A 19,462-nucleotide genomic window follows, 5' to 3' on the forward strand; every position below is an offset into this window, starting at 1 on the left:
GGTTCCCGCCCAAAATGTGTTTTAACAGAGGTTAAGGTTAGGGATAAGGTTAGGTTTAGACATAGTTTTACTATAGGTTACGATTAAGGCTATAGTTTTAGGCAAAGTTTTACTTTAAATACAACCAAACTATATGATCATTAATACACATTAACCCAGTATTATCTGACCTGTTTAAATACACCCCTGACACGTGTTTATTATTAATGCACTTCAACCTGTATTCTCACAACATATTAATCTTATCTAAACTGGCGTTCAGTGACCTGTCGCTGCTGCTATTTTTCTGTTCTTATTTCCTCCATAAAACAAAGATCACTGGGGACAAAGACACTCTTCAAGTCAGTCACAAAAACAACACAGCATGGCCAACGTTTCCACTTCGTTGCCAGCTCTCTTTTTGCACCCCTGCCCTCAGGTAAGAGACTTCGGAAGGGCAGTATTATGCGTGTCTTAAGTACCAGGTCTTATGACTTAACTTAAGACCTGGAGGCGTGGTCAATGCTCTTTGGCCACTCAGAATAGCCAAATGGCATTGATCACGCCTCCAAGTCTTAAGTTAAGTAATAAGACCTGGTAGGCCTACTTAAGATACGCACAATACTGCCCTTCGGTCTCTAAAGTGCAATACCTCCTGCTTTAGGAATAGCACTTATTATCCCGAGGCTGTTCGCCTCCTGAATGCTGACCCTCTTTTCACTCGCACTTTACAGCGTGAAGCTGCTTTGTAAAAAAAAAATGAATTATTTATTTATGTATCAATTAATTGTGAAGTTTTTCATTATTTTCATGTATTAGTCCCTCTCATAGTTTTGTATCTTTTTCTACCCTCTATGTCTGAATATATGATGTCTATTTGCATGTCTAGCTAGTTGTATCATTTGTTAAAGATGATTTTTGTACTTTTTTTCTGTTTTGTATGTGTCTATGGAGTTAACATTACTCTAATACAGGGGTTCTCAACCCGTGGGTCGCGATCGCCAAATTATTTTGGGGGGGTCCCCAAATTATGTATTAAAAAAAAAGAAATTGCAACTGAATGGCTGGAAATGGACATGAAGAGTTTACATAGTACACATAGTACATGCATAAACTTTCATTAATGATTATATCTGGTTTCAGAATTCATTTATGATATATTTTCTCTAATATTGAGTCACTATATCATCCTCTCCCCTAACCCCTCCCCCTTTATCATACAACAACAGCTGGCTTCAATTCAGGTGGATTGATTGATTGATTGATTGATTGAAATATTTATTAACAGTTTGCAGAATTACAGTACATTTCAAGCACAAACTCAATACAAAGACTGTTAACTGTGAGTGGACGACCCAATTAAGCATTACACTTGTTTACAAGAGGGTCCACCATGTCCAATTCAGCATCAATCGATCACCACCCATAACCACCCACCAGGCAAACCAGGCATACTGAACTGGTGGGTGTGGCCATATAAAAAACATAATTCTAACACTTTCTGTACACTTTTTTGAAAAAAAAGTGTACCCCTGGGGGTCCCCGGACCCCACTTTGAGAAACCACTGCACTAAAAGTCTTCAACTTATCGCCCATCTTTCTGTTTCAACAAGCAGCGAGTCAGTGTCTTCATTCTGAAGTCATGAGAGTACTTTGGTGTACAGAGATGATAGAAGTACACACACTCCTAAGAACAAGAGTCTAAGGGCCCTTTGTGTCAGTGCTAAACCCCTTATCCCTAAACTTCTTTGACGTTTCTACTATTTTGAAAAGCATTTGCGAATAGTTCAAATTAGCCAATCTACAATTAAGCTCACAACGTGTTGAAATTTGAAAATGGTGAACTCTATTGTAAACAAGTGTAATGCTTTATAAGTTTATGGCGTCGTCCACAGTTAACAGTTTTTGTATTGTGCTTGAAATGTACTGTAATTCTGCAAACTGTCAATACATACTTCAATCAATCAATCAATCAATCAATCAATCAATCAATCAATCAATCAATCAATCAAGTGTTGATGTTGATTGGCTAGTTGAACAATTTTAATATGTTTTTCAAAATAGTACAACAAAAAAGCAAAGTATTTTAGGGTATAAGGGGTTTAGCACTGATGAAAATAGGACCCTACAGTTTCAGCTAGCAGACCTTATAGAGCAGTGGTTCCCAAACCTTTTCATGTCAAGGACCCCCGAATTGACACTCATTAGCCCACGGACCCCCATTTGAAAATATATGCCAAGGAAGCCCCATAAGAGAAGATTTGTACGGCTCTAGCAGTGATTTTCAACGATTTTCATTTCAAGGACCCCCCAGGTTTGACCTGAATTAGTACACTAGTACTAATTCGTACACATTTGTACACTCTCTGAGTTACAGACCCATAAGAGTCCATTTGGTTCCTAATCATCATTTAGCTGGGGACCCCCTGGAACTCTCTCAAGGACCCCTTTAGGGGTTCCCATACCCCACTTTGGGAACCACTGCCTTAGGCGCGATTCATACTCCTATTTTAGAGCCAAATAAAAGTCGGTTCGGCTCTGTAGAGCCTACAATGTGACGTCATTTGAGGTTCGGGGGGGCGGGTACCGTCCTAAAGTCGGCTCTTCGGTGCTACTGAAAATTTCCGACGAGCCGAAATCATTTCAGCACTACAGCGCCGAAACAGCGGTAAAATAGGAGTATGAATCGGCCCTTAGAGGTCTTACAGTTTTACACGTAATGATACTCTTTCTGACCAAACTGTTTGTTGAATGGCATGGCTAATGGTTGAAAGAAATTAGCAGTGAGTCTTCTAATGCTACTGCGGAACATTATTTCCACTGGTAAGCCGTATAGCTTGGCTCACCAGTTAAAAATGACTTCTGAACATGGTTACAACACCAGAGGAGCGACAGAGTACAGCATCTTGCAATGGGTCTGGTCCACAAGATTCGATACTCCACCAAGATACCCATGTACCTGTGTAGATACTTCCTTAATGTTAACGAAGTCCACACCCACAACACCAGAGGGAGTGCAACGAATCATGTTCAACCCAGATTCGGCACAAACAAGGGACTAAATTCTTTTCGCTCCTATGCCACCAAAATGTGGAACGCCCTACCAACAGTCATTAAGACATGCGAATCCCTTGACTCCTTCAAAACCGCTCTCAAAGGGCACCTACGGATGGCTGCAATTCGAAACTGGCCCCCGTAAAAATCTGAATCCCCCCCCCCCCCCCGCCCCCCCCTTTTTCCACTCACTGTATATGTTTCTTTTCCCTTTTTACCTCCATTATGATGAATTCCTGTTCTGTTCTTTGTCTATATAGAAGTGTCTATTTGTACGTCTCTAAATGTTTTGATGAATTGAACATGGTGGACCCTGTTGTAAACAAGTGTAATGCTTAATTGGGTCGTCCACTCACAGTTAACAGCCTTTGTATTGAGTTTGTGCTTGAAATGAACTGTAATTCTGCAAACTGTTAATAAAATTTTCAATCAATCAATCAATTCTGGCAACATAAGAATAAAAACAACACCACAATCTGTCTTAAACACACTGGTGTATATATAGGTCAATAACTGCTCTGCCCAAAAACATCTTATCTACAATACATAACAAAATTACTTTCAAAAAGAATATCAAAAGATACCTTGCCAATTTGCCAATTGGTATATAACTGTGAACTGTGATTTGTGAATTTGTTCTTTGTATTTATTTTTTATTTTGTTCTGTTTTTTATTTTAAATTGTATTTTTAGTTGTACATTTGTATTGCATTTGATTTATGCAGGACCCCAGGAAGACTAGAGTGTCAGTGATGTGTCTCTAATGGGGGTCCTTCAATAAACATAAACATAAACATGGACAACTTTCATGATGATCCACGCATCGTATTCTACAGTATATCATATTAGACACATTATATTCTTATAAAAGTTGAAACCTTTTTCCCCCCCACGTATAAAAGTACAATCCATGTATTTTAATTTTTAAGACATTGTTGTCCATTGTATGATCCAGGTCCAATACACAGTGAAGTGGTAGCACAGTAGATATTACAGTTACTGTACAGTTGTAGAGATTACAACACAAGCTCTCATTCAATACATGATGATCAATATTCATTACCAACCAGGAGGTTCATTCATTTGAGTTTCAATGCTGCAGTCACAAAGAAAGTTCCAGGATACATCAAATGATTTAGGCTATACATCAGTTTGTGAGTAAATAAACACCGGAAACAATATTAAAGGGCAAGAGAAATTTGAAAGGAACGGAATCATTTACAAATTGAATGAACACATTGAATTAAGTATTTTGTAGGTTAAATCATCCCACTAGGTGACAGCATGACAGTGTGTTTTAATAGGCCTATCTCACAGCCCGTTTTCCACGCCCACTTCCGGTAGATAGTGGTGTCATTTAACATTAGGCATTTACACTTTTTTTCTCTGGAGAATCAAAGTACATTTCCTAATGTTAAAATGTCAAAGACCGATAATAATATGAAGAAAACACAATGTTATAACAACTCAAATAAGTAGAATAAACCTTACCTTTACAAAACGGTAGTTTGTGGCTTGTGAAAATACCTCTTTTAACATGGAAGCCTATGGACCGAAAAAAAAATAACACAACTAGCTCTAAAAGGGGGCGTAAAAAGGGGGCGGGAAATGCTGTGCGATAGGCCTATTAGTCACATTTATGTTCTGGGTTGTATGTTTTATACTGTAGGTCAGTGGTTATAGTGACGCCCCAGTTCAAATATGATTCTTTTGGGGGTCTCCAGTTCAAATATGATTCATGTGGGGGGTTGCGGCCTGCAGGCAACCTTAGGCACATGTGCCAACATTGGCACAGCAGAGGGTGATCACTGGCACACTGTGTGCAGAGAGAGAGGATCTTTCTGTTAAAATTTAAAATTAAAAAAATGTTTAGTCAGTTCAATTTAGTCCACTCACATCTGTATGCAAATTACATCCTGCACATGATTCTAGATTCATTCAAACTCATTCATTCAACTCTGACTGGAGAGACATATTTGGGTTATTATTGCTCTGATTCTAATGATCATACATCATGATGTGAATTAAAGCACATATTTTTAACCCATTTAGACCTGAGAACGATTCTACAAAAGCCTTCTAAATCCTGTTTCTATATCAGTCGTTCTCAAACATTTTCATGTCAAGGACCCCAAACATCATCTGCATTTGGCCGCCGACCCCCCAATCTGAAAATGTGTTGGTCAAGGCGCTCCCCAGAAGAAAAGATTTGAGGTAAAAACGCTCTGAGAGAATATATATTCAAAGATTTGCGCTAAAAACTCGTAGCGCGGCACTACAAGCTTGTAGATCTGCTATTTTTCAATAGCTAAAGTAAAACATAATGCTTAAAACACCAAAAGGGGTTCCCGCCCAGAATGAGTTTAAAGAACAACAAAATAAAGGTTATTGCTACCGGTATGTTTATGAACAATCAACAATCAACAATCAGATGGAAATGTTTAATTTCAATGTGGTGTCATAGCACGCACACTATCAAGAAAATACAAACTTGGCACGTAATACGATATGAACTTTAATTGGTATTACTGTAAATTGTAAATGGTGTATTTACTGTATACAGGGCTTTTATCCAAAGAGATTTACATAGATTGTGCATTACAATTAATTTAGGCAAAAACATGCACATCATCAAGAGCAAAATGAGGGGTTCAGAGTCCTGCTCAAGGACACTTCAACACTGACTCTGCAGGGCAGTGGCGTGCACAGACATTTAGAGGGGCAGGTGCTCAAGTGAAAAAAGGGCACCTTGTTCAGCGCGTGGAACCGGCCGGTTGCCTTAATAGTGTGAGATTTATAGATTTTGGGGCATAAATAATATATTAGAAGCTTTTTTTAATCGAGAATTGATCAATGTCACCCTGGTCCACATAGTGTACACTGTACAAAAAAAATGTTTTTTTGTTTGTTTGTTTTTCCAAAATTGCTATCCAGAGGGCAAGGGCAGGTGGTGCTCTAGCACCCCCTAGTGTCTATCTGTGCACGCCACAGCTGCAGGGGGAGCCCGGGTTCGAACTGGCCGCTATACCCCCTGAGCCACTGCTGCCCGAACATGTATTTCTCTTCCTCCTCACACTGTAAACAGCAGGTGACCGCTGAACGTACTGTGGTGATTTTCAGTGTCACGAATCCATGTGTTTATCCATAGTTTCACACAGACTACATCGCCTGGCTCCAGCAGCAGTGAGGCTCCATTAGATGCGCTAGCAGTGCCGCTCGTTTGATGTTCCCCGGCAGCAACTACATGTTGGCCATTTTTAACCAAGACAGCTGCAGTTTGACTTGATGATCCTGAAGCAAAGACGAAGAAACTGAAGTGGTAGACACCTCGCTCCGGGGCAGTGAAGAATCCTGTGTTATAAGTTATAGTTATAGTTATAGTTATAGTTATATAGTTATAGTGTTATAAGAAAACACTTTGAGTTAGACTTCACTTTAACACTTTCTGGTACAGCAAGAGTGAAAAGTATAATCAGTTCCAACGTAACATTCACATGAATGAAACTGATTGAAAAAAAGGAAAACATTGCAAGTCTATACTGTAAGCATATGTGGCCAGAATTGACTGAGAGCCTGCCATCGCCCAAACTCCAGATTTTCACCAGAGGAGAAAAACTTTTATTTTTATTTTTTACCCAAAATGAGTTAATAGCACAGGCAGACTCTTCACATACTGGAGCATGTCTGAAATAAGTGTCAGAACTGAAATCGACATGTAAATATGAAATAAATGCTTAAACATGTAGCTAGGTGTAATGTTAGAGTCCACAGAAGACATGTAGGCTAAATATGAAATAAATGCTTAAACATGTAGCTAGGTGTAATGTTAGAAACCACAGAAGACATGTAAATATGAAATAAATGCTTAAACATGTAGCTAGGTGTGTAATGTTAGAGACCACAGAAGTGAACCTTTCAAGCCTGTTTTCTCAACTCGCTGTTTCTCTGCAAGACATTACTCTATAAGCCATATCTCCAAAACTGGTGGGTCAAACTGAAACCTCAGTTTCCCTGATTTTATATTTTTATTTATATTTTATAGTTTCCCCGGTTGGACGTAGCGCGTGGAAGGAACACGTTATTCCGACCAGTTCCTTTCCCCTCCATCAGGCGCCCCGGCTGGCCAGGGGGAGGTAGTTTAGAATAGAGACCAGGATTACTACATGGTTTTTTTTTGTGAGGGTACCTATCCTAGGGGACACGGGGAGAACATGCAAACTCCACACAGGAAGGCCCTTTCGCCAACCCCACCTGGCTCTGATGACGCGGAGGAGAGAACACGCCGCCAGCACCCACAGCGTCCCCAGCGGCAATCGAACCCAGGACCTTCTAGCTGTGAGGCGACAGCACTACCGACTGTGCCACCGTGCCTCCTATAGGGACTTTCCATTGATCATTTTATCCGTCATGATGCATCATACCTGTGTCTGGATTATATCCATTACCAACATTGGTGATGACATGTCTGTAGGTCAGGATAGTGTGAACATTGTAAGGTCCTGTGTGTCCGTCTCCAGAGGCCAACAGAGAGGCTGAGAAAGACACTCGTCTGACTGTAAATAAAACACACAACATGTAACAGGATAAATGAACATGCATGCACATTATTGAATGAATGAATGAATGAATGAATGAATGAATGAATAGATAAATAGATAAATAGATAAATAGATAAATAAATAAATAAATAAATAAATAAATAAATAAATAAATAAATAAATAAATAAATAAATAAATAAATAAATAAATAAATAAATAAATAAATAAATAAATAAATAAATAAATAATTCATTCATTCATTCATTCATTCATGCATTCATTCATTCATACATTCAGGTGTCATGCCACCTCGGCTCTTGGCTCATCCCTCATGGGATTATACGACTCAAATATACTTGCATGCGGGATTCAAAAATATCTATTTTTATACCGGTATTGCTGATTATAACAACATACCAACTCAACTAAACTTAAAATAAATGAATGAATGAATAAATTAATTAATAAATCAATACATGAATACATTAATGAATAAATACATAAAAACAAAGAACCATTGGGTAGGCCTACATATCTCCTACTGGCTGTTACTGGGCTTTTTTTCAGGTCCCAGGCCTTCTCAAAATGTCTTGCCAGTTTAAATACATCTCTTTCAAATAAAAGGCTAATAAGTTTTGAATCATTCTTATCCAACACATCACAATGAATCAACATGATTAAACAGACCTTCCAAAAAAAAGGACAATACAAAACAAAATGATTCCTATTTCATTGAGATCACACACATTAGTACGCAACACATAACAAGCATATTTTTCTGCCTTACCTGCCTTGTGCTTCTGTAGAAACTGCACCTCATGCTCTGTGGCATTTGACCTGGCTTCAATGGTTTCAAGAGAACCTGGGAATACATAAGAAAAAACACATGTTTGAAAACACATTCTGAAATATCAATAGCCAATGTATTTAGTTACACATATACCAGTCAAAAGAAATACCTTTAATCAGACTGTCACTTTCCGTGAGTCTTTCCAACGCCACACGCAGATCCTGTTGGGTTTGTCGTAACTCCTGCTGGGTTGAACTTTGCTCCTTCTGTGTCTGTTGCAGGTCAACTTGCAGCGCTGTCATCAGGACAGTGATGTTAGAACACGCGTACAGTATGTAAAAAGTAATATATACTAATCGATATGAACATGGATATATCGATACCTTTGGTCAGACTCTCGCTGTCCTTGAGTCTGTCCATGGTGGCTTGCAGCTGGATTCTCTGCTCTGTCATGGTGGCGGTCATCTCTCTCAGCACAGCATGGATGTCAGGCTGGCAGGTTTCTTGGCTGATCCTTTCTGCTCTGTTAACAAGCTGCTCAGTCAAGTTAAGCTCATCCACGGCTGCCTCTGCACACGACAGACAGCCTAGTAACATCAAGGCCACACATGACAGCATTGTGGCTCCGTGTGTGGATGCAGTCGTTCTAAAGCTCTTCACTCTGCTGTTTGGAGCTGCTGTCTCTGTTAGCCTGTTTAAATACATCACCAACTATATGATCTCATCTAAACTTGCGTTCAGTGACCTGTTGCTGCTGTTATTTTTCTGTTCTTATTTCCTCCATAAAACAAAGATCACTGGGACAAAGACACATCTTCAAGTCAGTCACAAAAACTATGCATTTGTGAAGTTGTGTCACTTCAAAGAAGTCAGGTATGTGACATTTGTTGAAAAGTTCAAAAGCTTTTGAATGTTAAGCTTGACATTAAAGCTTGTCCCAAGGTTTTCCTTGTCAACAAGCAGTGTCTTCATTCTTTATCTAAAAGTCATGATGAAAGGGTAACCGGAAGGCTTGCCCAAAAACACACTCGCCCCCATTTTTTCAGCAGGCCTCTCTCCACCCACACACACACGCACGCACGCACGCATGCAATATTTTGCTGTAAAACTGGGAGGGTAAATCTGGTAAAAGTACAGAAGTATTGTATACAAATGTACTTAAAGTACCATCACAAGTAAAAGTACTCATTATGCAGAATGAATGTCCCATTTCACAAGTTTTGAAATATACAATATACAAAAAATAGCTGATCTACGTTTAAACTGCAAACGTGGCAGCTTGTACCAAACATAATTTCACCCACTCTTTTACAGCTGTAACTCTTGTGCGATGTGACAATAAAGTGGATTCTTCGTCATCTGTACACAAATAGCCAATCCTAAAATGTAATTAAATTTATTCCAGACACCCCCATAGAGTACGCCTACATATATTAGACAGAATCCATGCCATGAAATCAATTGTTCCAGAACAGTATTATTCCAGGCTATAGGATGATATAATATACCAGAGTCATGTGATCAGAACAATAAGAGTACTAAATGACTGTCTGTTTGACTGTGTGTCACGCTGTAACACCACCGGCCCGCCACCAGACAAAAAAAACAAAAACACACACACACACACACACACACACACACACACACAAAAAAAACTTGACTTAAAAAAAAACGTTAAAAAAAACGTTTAAAAAAACAAAGAAAAAACACACGCACACATACACACACACACTACAAATAACTTAAAACTTAACTTAAAAAAAACAACTTAAAAAATCTTAAAAAAACACTAAAAACAATTAAATAACAAAAATAAATAAAAGAGAACTTAAAAAAAAAACCTTAAAAAAGTACGTAATTTATTCTAATTGTTATTGCAATTTACGAGCTGCGTTCGCTTCCCGCGTTCGCGCGTCTTACTTGTTATTACATAGTTCATTGTGGGCTCGCTCCAGCAACACACACTATTCTGTACAGTCTAGAAATGCTCCAGCAACACACACTATTCTGTACAGTCTAGAAATGCTCCTGCAACACACACTATTCTGTACAGTCTAGAAATGCTCCTGCAACACACACTATTCTGTACAGTCTAGAAATGCTCCTGCAGCACACACTATTCTGTACAGTCTAGAAATGCTCCTGCAACACACTATTCTGTACAGTCTAGAAATGCTCCTGCAACACACACTATTCTGTACAGTCTAGAAATGCTCCTGCAACACACACTATTCTGTACAGTCTAGAAATGCTCCTGCAACACACACTATTCTGTACAGTCTAGAAATGCTCCTGCAACACACACTATTCTGTACAGTCTAGAAATGCTCCAGCAACACACACTATTCTGTACAGTCTAGAAATGCTCCTGCAACACACACTATTCTGTACAGTCTAGAAATGCTCCTGCAACACACACTATTCTGTACAGTCTAGAAATGCTCCAGCAACACACACTATTCTGTACAGTCTAGAAATGCTCCAGCAACACACACTATTCTGTACAGTCTAGAAATGCTCCAGCAACACACACTATTCTGTACAGTCTAGAAATGCTCCTGCAACACACACTATTCTGTACAGTCTAGAAATGCTCCAGCAACACACACTATTCTGTACAGTCTAGGAATGCTCAGCAACACACACTATTCTGTACAGTCTAGGAATGCTCAGCAACACACACTATTCTGTACAGTCTAGGAATGCTCCAGCGACACACACTATTCTGTACAGTCTAGGAATGCTCAGCAACACACACTATTCTGTACAGTCTAGGAATGCTCAGCAACACACACTATTCTGTACAGTCTAGGAATGCTCAGCAATTAACACACAATATTCTGTACAGTCTCGGAATGCTCAGCAACACACACTATTCTGTACAGTCTAGGAATGCTCAGCAACACAAACTATTCTGTACAGTCTAGGAATGCTCCAGCAACACACACTATTCTGTACAGTCTAGGAATGCTCAGCAACACACGCTGGTTCTGTACAGTCTAGAAATGCTCAGCAACACACACTGGTTCTGTACAGTCTAGAAATGCTCAGCAACACACACTATTCTGTACAGTCTAGGAATGCTCAGCAACACACACTATTTTTAAATGTATTGATATCTAACTACTTCCACATACTTTGTGCTAGGAATGTAGTCCAAACTTCAACATGTTCAGCTTAATGCAGTTATTTATGCTCAGGATTTTATTTTTACAATTTCTTTGCATGTTTTTTGCATGAGAGAAATGTCAGATCTTTCTAGGTTCACATAGGGTGTAAGCGCTCTGACAGAGATGCTATCTGTGGTTGCTATAGCAACACATTCAAACCTCTGCCGCTTCCTGTATCTGTGGTTGCTATAGCAACGCATTCAAACCTCTGCCGCTTCCTGTATCTGTGGTTGCTACAGCAACGCATTCAAACCTCTGCCGCTTCCTGTATCTATGGTCGCTACAGCAACGCATTCAAACCTCTGCCGCTTCCTGTATCTGTGGTTGCTATAGCGTATATCTATTCTACGTCCGAGCATAGACATGGTAACGCCCCGCCTGCCTCTGATTGGCCTACCGACACTGCCCGTCTTGCCTGTCCTCCGAGATGCAAGGCTACTCCGTGGTGGGAAATAATACAAGTACAAGAGAATGGCAACACGCGACAGTAACTTGTAACTGTAATTTTTGTACCGTTTGCTTTGATTGAATAATTTGATTGAACACGTAGGCCTATGTACTATTTGGCTGTGTTCTAAATTAAAGTGTTAGTGTTGATTATCGTGTATTAATCTGATTATAGTAAACGAATACTATTATACTAATAAAGATAAAGGGAAAAGAGACCTTTTTACAGTACAATAATGTTTCAAGTTTACACATGTATACAAATAAACAGGCCAACGGCATAAACAATATTAGTTAATTTTTTATACAAAAATAAAAGTTACTGTCGCGCATGCCAAGCTGTCATTCTCTTGTATTATATATCGTACTTGTGTTATTTATTTATTTCCCACCACGGAGTAACCTCGCGCAGCAGACTATCCAGCATGTATCTTCCACCTCGGAGACACCAGCTGTGTCGGTAGGCCAATCAGAGGCAGGCGGGGCGTTACCATGTCTATTCTCGGACGTAGAAACGATATACGCGTTGCTATAGCAACACATTCAAACCTCTGCCACTTCCTATAGGGCAGCAGTGATGACATCACCATCCATCATCACGGCCCCGGGCCAATGGTCCCTTTTGTTGTAATTTTTTTAAACCATTTCTTCATCTTTAATACATTTTCTACTGCACTACATACACATTGTGGGGTTTCAGCAGTTTCTGTAGGAACTGTTATTCTAGTTATTAAAGTTATTAAACGTCATAACAAAGAACAGAGTTAAAATAAAGGCCTTGTTGTTCAACCTCTGCCATGGGATACAGCAGCCCTACAGTAGCCTGTAGATTTTGCACACAGAAACATGTTGGGTTATCAATATAATTTATAGAATTATTTATTTGAGTGAGAAGACAATAATATAGAACATCTGATCAATACTTTATATGTTAATGTTAATATATAAATGTAGTTCTAAATTGCAGTATTTATGCCTTTACTTAACCAAAACATTTGCGTACTTTTCCCACCTCTGCATATGTTAACAATTATTCCTCACATTGTAAACAGCAGGTGACCACTGAATGTATTGAAGTTAGCTCCATAATTGTCAAATATCCTTTTCTTATCCCAGAGTTTCACGTAGACTACATCCCCAGCCTCCAGCAGCAGTGAGGCTCCGTTAGATGCGGCAGCGGTGTCGGTGGGTTGCTGTGCCCAGGCAGAAACTATAGGCTGTCCGTTTTGAAACAGTTTAGCTGCACTGGCATGACTTGCTGGTCCACCATGACCATGGATGAAGATGTTGAACTGGTAGACACCTTTCACGGGCGCAACGAAGAATCCTGTGTTAAGAAATCATTTTTAGTTTGGCCTTCACCTTGTGCATTGTATACATATCTATTATTATTATTATTATTATTATTATTATTATTATTATTATTATTATTATTATTATTATTATTATTATTATTATTATTATTATTATTATTATTATTATTATTATTATTATTATTATTATTATCACCATATCATATATCATACCACAATCATCATCATCATCATCATACTATAATTCAGTCAATGTCTGTCTGAATGTGTGTCAGAAACACTGCCGTAGCTCCTCACTGCCTGCACCAATCGCTCCCACTTTTCACACAGGCATTGACCGTAATAATATGGAGGTCTTAACGAAGCCCTTTTTCCAATTTAACAAATTATAAATGAATAATGAATTTATTAGTGAATAAAAAATGTGAAAACGCACCCAGGGCACAGTACCCCCCGCGGCGAGGGGGGGGGGGGGGGGGGGGGGGAATATCTCACAACGGGTAAGGGCTAGTTATTACAATTTATAGAATTCACTAAAAGTGTCTGCTGTCTGCCTTCGTTCAACGAACGATAAATAGATGTATGCTTTGTGTTTCTGTGTCTCACTCGGACACACAATATTCACGGAGAAACAACAACAACACACACTGTGTGGCACGCAGGATTCTATTGGCTAGCCCTTCATTGACTATTGCAATAGGTGCAGCCAGGCTAACCCCTCCTCCAATATATAACATCATCGAAAATTGGAAAGGAAAGGAAAAATAAAATAAAAAAAAGGAACTGAGTGTTTTTTCTTTATTTTATTTTTTCTCATTTAAAAAGAAAAATGTCTGTAATTCAGTTGATTTACAACAACGTGTTGGGAAAGTTTGAGAGAAAGAGTGTCTGTCCTGTTGTCTTTGTTTTGTTTGTCTGTTCACATTTGTCCTGTTTAATTGTTTAGTTTTTTCTTGTTTATCACATTTATATACCTTTTTTATTATTTATTGTATTTGGAACATTTACACTACCTGTCACTATTATTTTTTTCATTTTATATCACTTAATTACTCTGAAGTTATGTCATATACAAAATGCCTAATAAAAACAGTGTTAAAAAAGAAAAGAAAAAAGATTCTATTAGCTATTAGCTTGAACTATAGCTTCTACTGTTCAAATGCTTCCATGATACAGTCTGGAGCAACGGAAGCTCTGAAAAATTATCAGATGATAAAGACATCATGAAATTGATCATCATACCTGTGTCTGGATTATATCCATTACCAACATTAGTGATGACACGTCTGTAGGTCAGGATAGTGTCAACATTGTAAGGTCCTGTGTATCCACTTCCAGAGGCCAAAAGACAGGCTGAGAAAGACACTCGTCTGACTGTAAATAAAACACACACAACATGTAACAGGATGATGAATTGCGCTTTTTATAGCGCTTTTCCAAGTGCTCAAAGCGCTTTACATTACTGTCCATCCATTCATACATTGGGAGGTGAAGCTTTACAACGGTCCATTCAGACATACATTGGGAGGTGAAGCGGCGAACAGTCGACGTCCTCACTTCCCACATTCACACACCGACGGTGGCGAGCTCACACCAACCGACTCACTAGAGGTTCAGTGTCTCGCCCACAAGGACACTTCGACATGAGGACAGGAGGAGCCGGGATTCGAACCGCCGACTCACGGATCATCGGACGACCCGCTCTACCTCCTGAGCCACAGCCGCCCAAAAGGATAAATAATCATTCATGCAGATTATTATCAGCTCTACAGTATACATGAACACAGAAGTACATTTGTGTTCCTCATACCTTCATTGTGCTTCTGTAGAAAGTTCACCTCATGCTGTGTGGCATTTGATCTGGCTTCAATGGTTTCAACAGAAGCTGAGAATGAAATGCAACGATAAAACATGTTTGAAAACACTTTTACACGTTTAACACATTTTGGGCGGGAACCCCTTTTGGTGTTAGAATTATGTTATGCTTTAGCTATTGAAAAATAGCAGATCTAAAAGCTCATAGCGCGCCACTCGGTGGCGCGCTATGAGCTTTTTGAAAAGTCGTGGAAATGTGGCGCAAATCTAAAAATATATTTCAGAGAGACCATTTTTAACTAAAATATTGGCTTCAGGGGAGTCCCTGAAACTACATATTTTGAGATGGGGGTCCGTGGCCCAATATAGATAATTCTGGGGGTCCTTGACATGAAAAAGGTTGAGCACCACTGACATAGAAACATGTTTTTTCAGAAAAATGTTAGGATTTAAATGCCTTTTTTAAATCGACCTCAGTCCAAAATGGGTCACACACACAATGTGATATGATCAGTAGAAATACCTTTAATCAGACGCTCGCTGTCCGTGAGTCTCTCCATCGCAGCTTGAACCTCTTGCTGGGTTCGTTGCAGCTCCTGCTGTGTTTGGCGTAGCTCCTGCTGGGTTGAACGTTGCTCCTTCTGTGTCTGTTGCAGGTCAACTTGCAGCGCTGTCATCAGGACAGTGATGTTAGAAAACACATACAGTATGTAAAAAATATATACAAAATATTTAATGTAATCGATATGAACATGGATATATCGATACCTTTGGTCAGACTCTCGCTGTCCTTGAGTCTGTCCATGGTGGCTTGCAGCTGGATTCTCTGCTCTGTCATGGTGGCGGTCATCTCTCTCAGCACAGCATGGATGTCAGGCTGGCAGGTTTCTTGGCTGATCCTTTCTGCTCTGTTAACAAGCTGCTCAGTCAAGCTAAGCTCATCCACGGCTGCCTCTGCACACGACAGACAGCCTAGTAACAACAAGGCCACACATGACAGCATTGTGGCTCCGTGTGTGGATGCAGTCGTTCTGAAGCTCTTCACTCTGCTGTTTAGAGCTGCTGTCTCTGTTGACCTGTTTAAATAAACATCACGTCTATTATGATCTCATCTAAACTTGCGTTCAGTGACCTGTTGCTGCGGTTTTTCTGTTCTTATTTCCTCCATAAAACAAAGATCACTGGGACAAAGACACATCACAAAAACAATGCAACAATTTGTGAAGTTGTGTCACTTCAAAGAAGTCAAGTATGAATGTGACATTAATGTTGTGTGAAAAAGCTTTTGAACGTTAAGCTTGACATTATAGCCTTGTCCCCAACATAAACGTCATGATGAAAGGAAGGGTAACCGGAAGGCTCGATCGTCCCAAAACACACTCACCCCCATTTCAGCGGGTCGCTCTGCCCCAGTGGTTCTTGTATTCTTTTAAAAGAGGTTAACCCATTTTGACCTGAGATCAGATTCTAAAAATGTATGTTTGAAAATGACAGTTTTCTGAAAAAGCTATGTTTCTATGTCAGTCGTTCTTCGATTTTTCAAAAATAGCAGACCTACAAGCTCATAGCGCGCCACCGAGTGGCGCGCTATGAGCTTGTAGGTCTGCTATTTTTCAATAGCTAAAGCATAACATGATGCTAACACCAAAAGGGGTTCCCGCCCAAAATGTGTTTTAACAGAGGTTAAGGTTAGGGATAAGGTTAGGTTTAGACATAGTTTTACTATAGGTTACGATTAAGGCTATAGGTTTAGGCATAGTTTTACAGAGGTTACGTTTAGGAATCAGGTTTATAGTTTTAGGCAAAGTTTTACTTTAAATACAACCCCACTATATGATCATTGATACACATTAACCCAGTATTATCTGACCTGTTTAAATACACCCCTGACACGTGTTTATTATTAATGCACTTCAACCTGTATTCTCACAACATATTAATCTTATCTAAACTGGCGTTCAGTGACCTGTCGCTGCTGCTATTTTTCTGTTCTTATTTCCTCCATAAAACAAAGATCACTGGGGACAAAGACACTCTTCAAGTCAGTCACAAAAACAACACAGCATGGCCAACGTTTCCACTTCGTTGCCAGCTCTCTTTTTGCACCCCTGCCCTCAGGTAAGAGACTTCGGAAGGGCAGTATTATGCGTGTCTTAAGTACCAGGTCTTATGACTTAACTTAAGACCTGGAGGCGTGATCAATGCCATTTGGCTATTCTGAGTGGCCAAATGGCATTGATCACGCCTCCAGGTCTTAAGTTAAGTAATAAGACCTGGTACTTAAGACACGCATAATACTGCCCGAATTCGGTCTCTAAAGTGCAATACCTCCTGCTTTAGGAATAGCACTTATTATCCCGAGGCTGTTCGCCTCCTGAATGCTGACCCTCTTTTCACTCGCACTTTACAGCGTGAAGCTGCTTTGTAAAAACAATGAATTATTTATTTATGTATCAATTAATTGTGAAGTTTTTCATTATTTTCATGTATTAGTCCCTCTCATAGTTTTGTATCTTTTTCTACCCTCTATGTCTGAATATATGATGTCTATTTGCATGTCTAGCTAGTTGTATCATTTGTTAAAGATGATTTTTGTACTTTTTTTCTGTTTTGTATGTGTCTATGGAGTTAACATTACTCTAATACAGGGGTTCTCAACCCGTGGGTCGCGATCGCCAAATTATTTTGGGGGGGTCCCCAAATTATGTATTAAAAAAAAAGAAATTGCAACTGAATGGCTGGAAATGGACATGAAGAGTTTACATAGTACACATAGTACATGCATAAACTTTCATTAATGATTATATCTGGTTTCAGAATTCATTTATGATATATTTTCTCTAATATTGAGTCACTATATCATCCTCTCCCCTAACCCCTCCCCCTTTATCATACAACAACAGCTGGCTTCAATTCAGGTGGATTGATTGATTGATTGATTGATTGAAATATTTATTAACAGTTTGCAGAATTACAGTACATTTCAAGCACAAACTCAATACAAAGACTGTTAACTGTGAGTGGACGACCCAATTAAGCATTACACTTGTTTACAAGAGGGTCCACCATGTCCAATTCAGCATCAATCGATCACCACCCATAACCACCCACCAGGCAAACCAGGCATACTGAACTGGTGGGTGTGGCCATATAAAAAACATAATTCTAACACTTTCTGTACACTTTTTTGAAAAAAAAGTGTACCCCTGGGGGTCCCCGGACCCCACTTTGAGAAACCACTGCACTAAAAGTCTTCAACTTATCGCCCATCTTTCTGTTTCAACAAGCAGCGAGTCAGTGTCTTCATTCTGAAGTCATGAGAGTACTTTGGTGTACAGAGATGATAGAAGTACACACACTCCTAAGAACAAGAGTCTAAGGGCCCTTTGTGTCAGTGCTAAACCCCTTATCCCTAAACTTCTTTGACGTTTCTACTATTTTGAAAAGCATTTGCGAATAGTTCAAATTAGCCAATCTACAATTAAGCTCACAACGTGTTGAAATTTGAAAATGGTGAACTCTATTGTAAACAAGTGTAATGCTTTATAAGTTTATGGCGTCGTCCACAGTTAACAGTTTTTGTATTGTGCTTGAAATGTACTGTAATTCTGCAAACTGTCAATACATACTTCAATCAATCAATCAATCAATCAATCAATCAATCAATCAATCAATCAATCAATCAATCAATCAAGTGTTGATGTTGATTGGCTAGTTGAACAATTTTAATATGTTTTTCAAAATAGTACAACAAAAAAGCAAAGTATTTTAGGGTATAAGGGGTTTAGCACTGATGAAAATAGGACCCTACAGTTTCAGCTAGCAGACCTTATAGAGCAGTGGTTCCCAAACCTTTTCATGTCAAGGACCCCCGAATTGACACTCATTAGCCCACGGACCCCCATTTGAAAATATATGCCAAGGAAGCCCCATAAGAGAAGATTTGTACGGCTCTAGCAGTGATTTTCAACGATTTTCATTTCAAGGACCCCCCAGGTTTGACCTGAATTAGTACACTAGTACTAATTCGTACACATTTGTACACTCTCTGAGTTACAGACCCATAAGAGTCCATTTGGTTCCTAATCATCATTTAGCTGGGGACCCCCTGGAACTCTCTCAAGGACCCCTTTAGGGGTTCCCATACCCCACTTTGGGAACCACTGCCTTAGGCGCGATTCATACTCCTATTTTAGAGCCAAATAAAAGTCGGTTCGGCTCTGTAGAGCCTACAATGTGACGTCATTTGAGGTTCGGGGGGGCGGGTACCGTCCTAAAGTCGGCTCTTCGGTGCTACTGAAAATTTCCGACGAGCCGAAATCATTTCAGCACTACAGCGCCGAAACAGCGGTAAAA

At 39.4% G+C, this 19,462-nt stretch overlaps 1 protein-coding gene across 2 annotated transcripts; it reads right to left on the minus strand.

Moving 5' to 3' along the window:
• Positions 1 to 12,945: 12,945 nt before the first annotated feature.
• LOC306936086 (cerebellin-1-like) lies at positions 12,946 to 16,006 on the minus strand. 2 transcript variants are annotated; one of them, XM_079519522.1, is made up of 5 exons: positions 15,875 to 16,006; positions 15,630 to 15,776; positions 15,102 to 15,176; positions 14,534 to 14,665; positions 12,946 to 13,305 (listed from the first exon to the last, which is right to left on the minus strand). In XM_079519522.1, the coding sequence occupies exons 1-5, from the start codon at positions 15,954 to 15,956 to the stop codon at positions 13,016 to 13,018; spliced, it is 726 nt and encodes a 241-aa protein (XP_079375648.1). In that variant the 5' UTR covers positions 15,957 to 16,006; the 3' UTR covers positions 12,946 to 13,015. The 2 variants fall into 2 exon arrangements, with proteins under 2 accessions (XP_079375648.1, XP_079375649.1); XM_079519523.1 differs by lacking the exon at positions 14,534 to 14,665.
• Between the last annotated feature and the right edge of the window lie 3,456 nt (positions 16,007 to 19,462).

This window comes from Electrona antarctica, assembly GCF_951216825.1.
Source record: "Electrona antarctica genome assembly, chromosome: 14".
NCBI classification, from domain to species: Eukaryota; Metazoa; Chordata; class Actinopteri; order Myctophiformes; family Myctophidae; genus Electrona; species Electrona antarctica.

Bases quoted from the DNA above. Each gene is read 5' to 3' on its own strand.
- LOC306936086 (XM_079519522.1), bottom strand. From the start codon at position 15,956: ATGACCGCCACCATGACAGAGCAGAGAATCCAGCTGCAAGCCACCATG. The intron at 15,177-15,629 runs GTATTTCTACTG...TTTCATTCTCAG, and splicing joins CAGCGAGCGTCTGATTAAAG to CTTCTGTTGAAACCATTGAA. The intron at 14,666-15,101 runs GTATGAGGAACA...TTTTATTTACAG, and splicing joins TCTACAGAAGCACAATGAAG to TCAGACGAGTGTCTTTCTCA.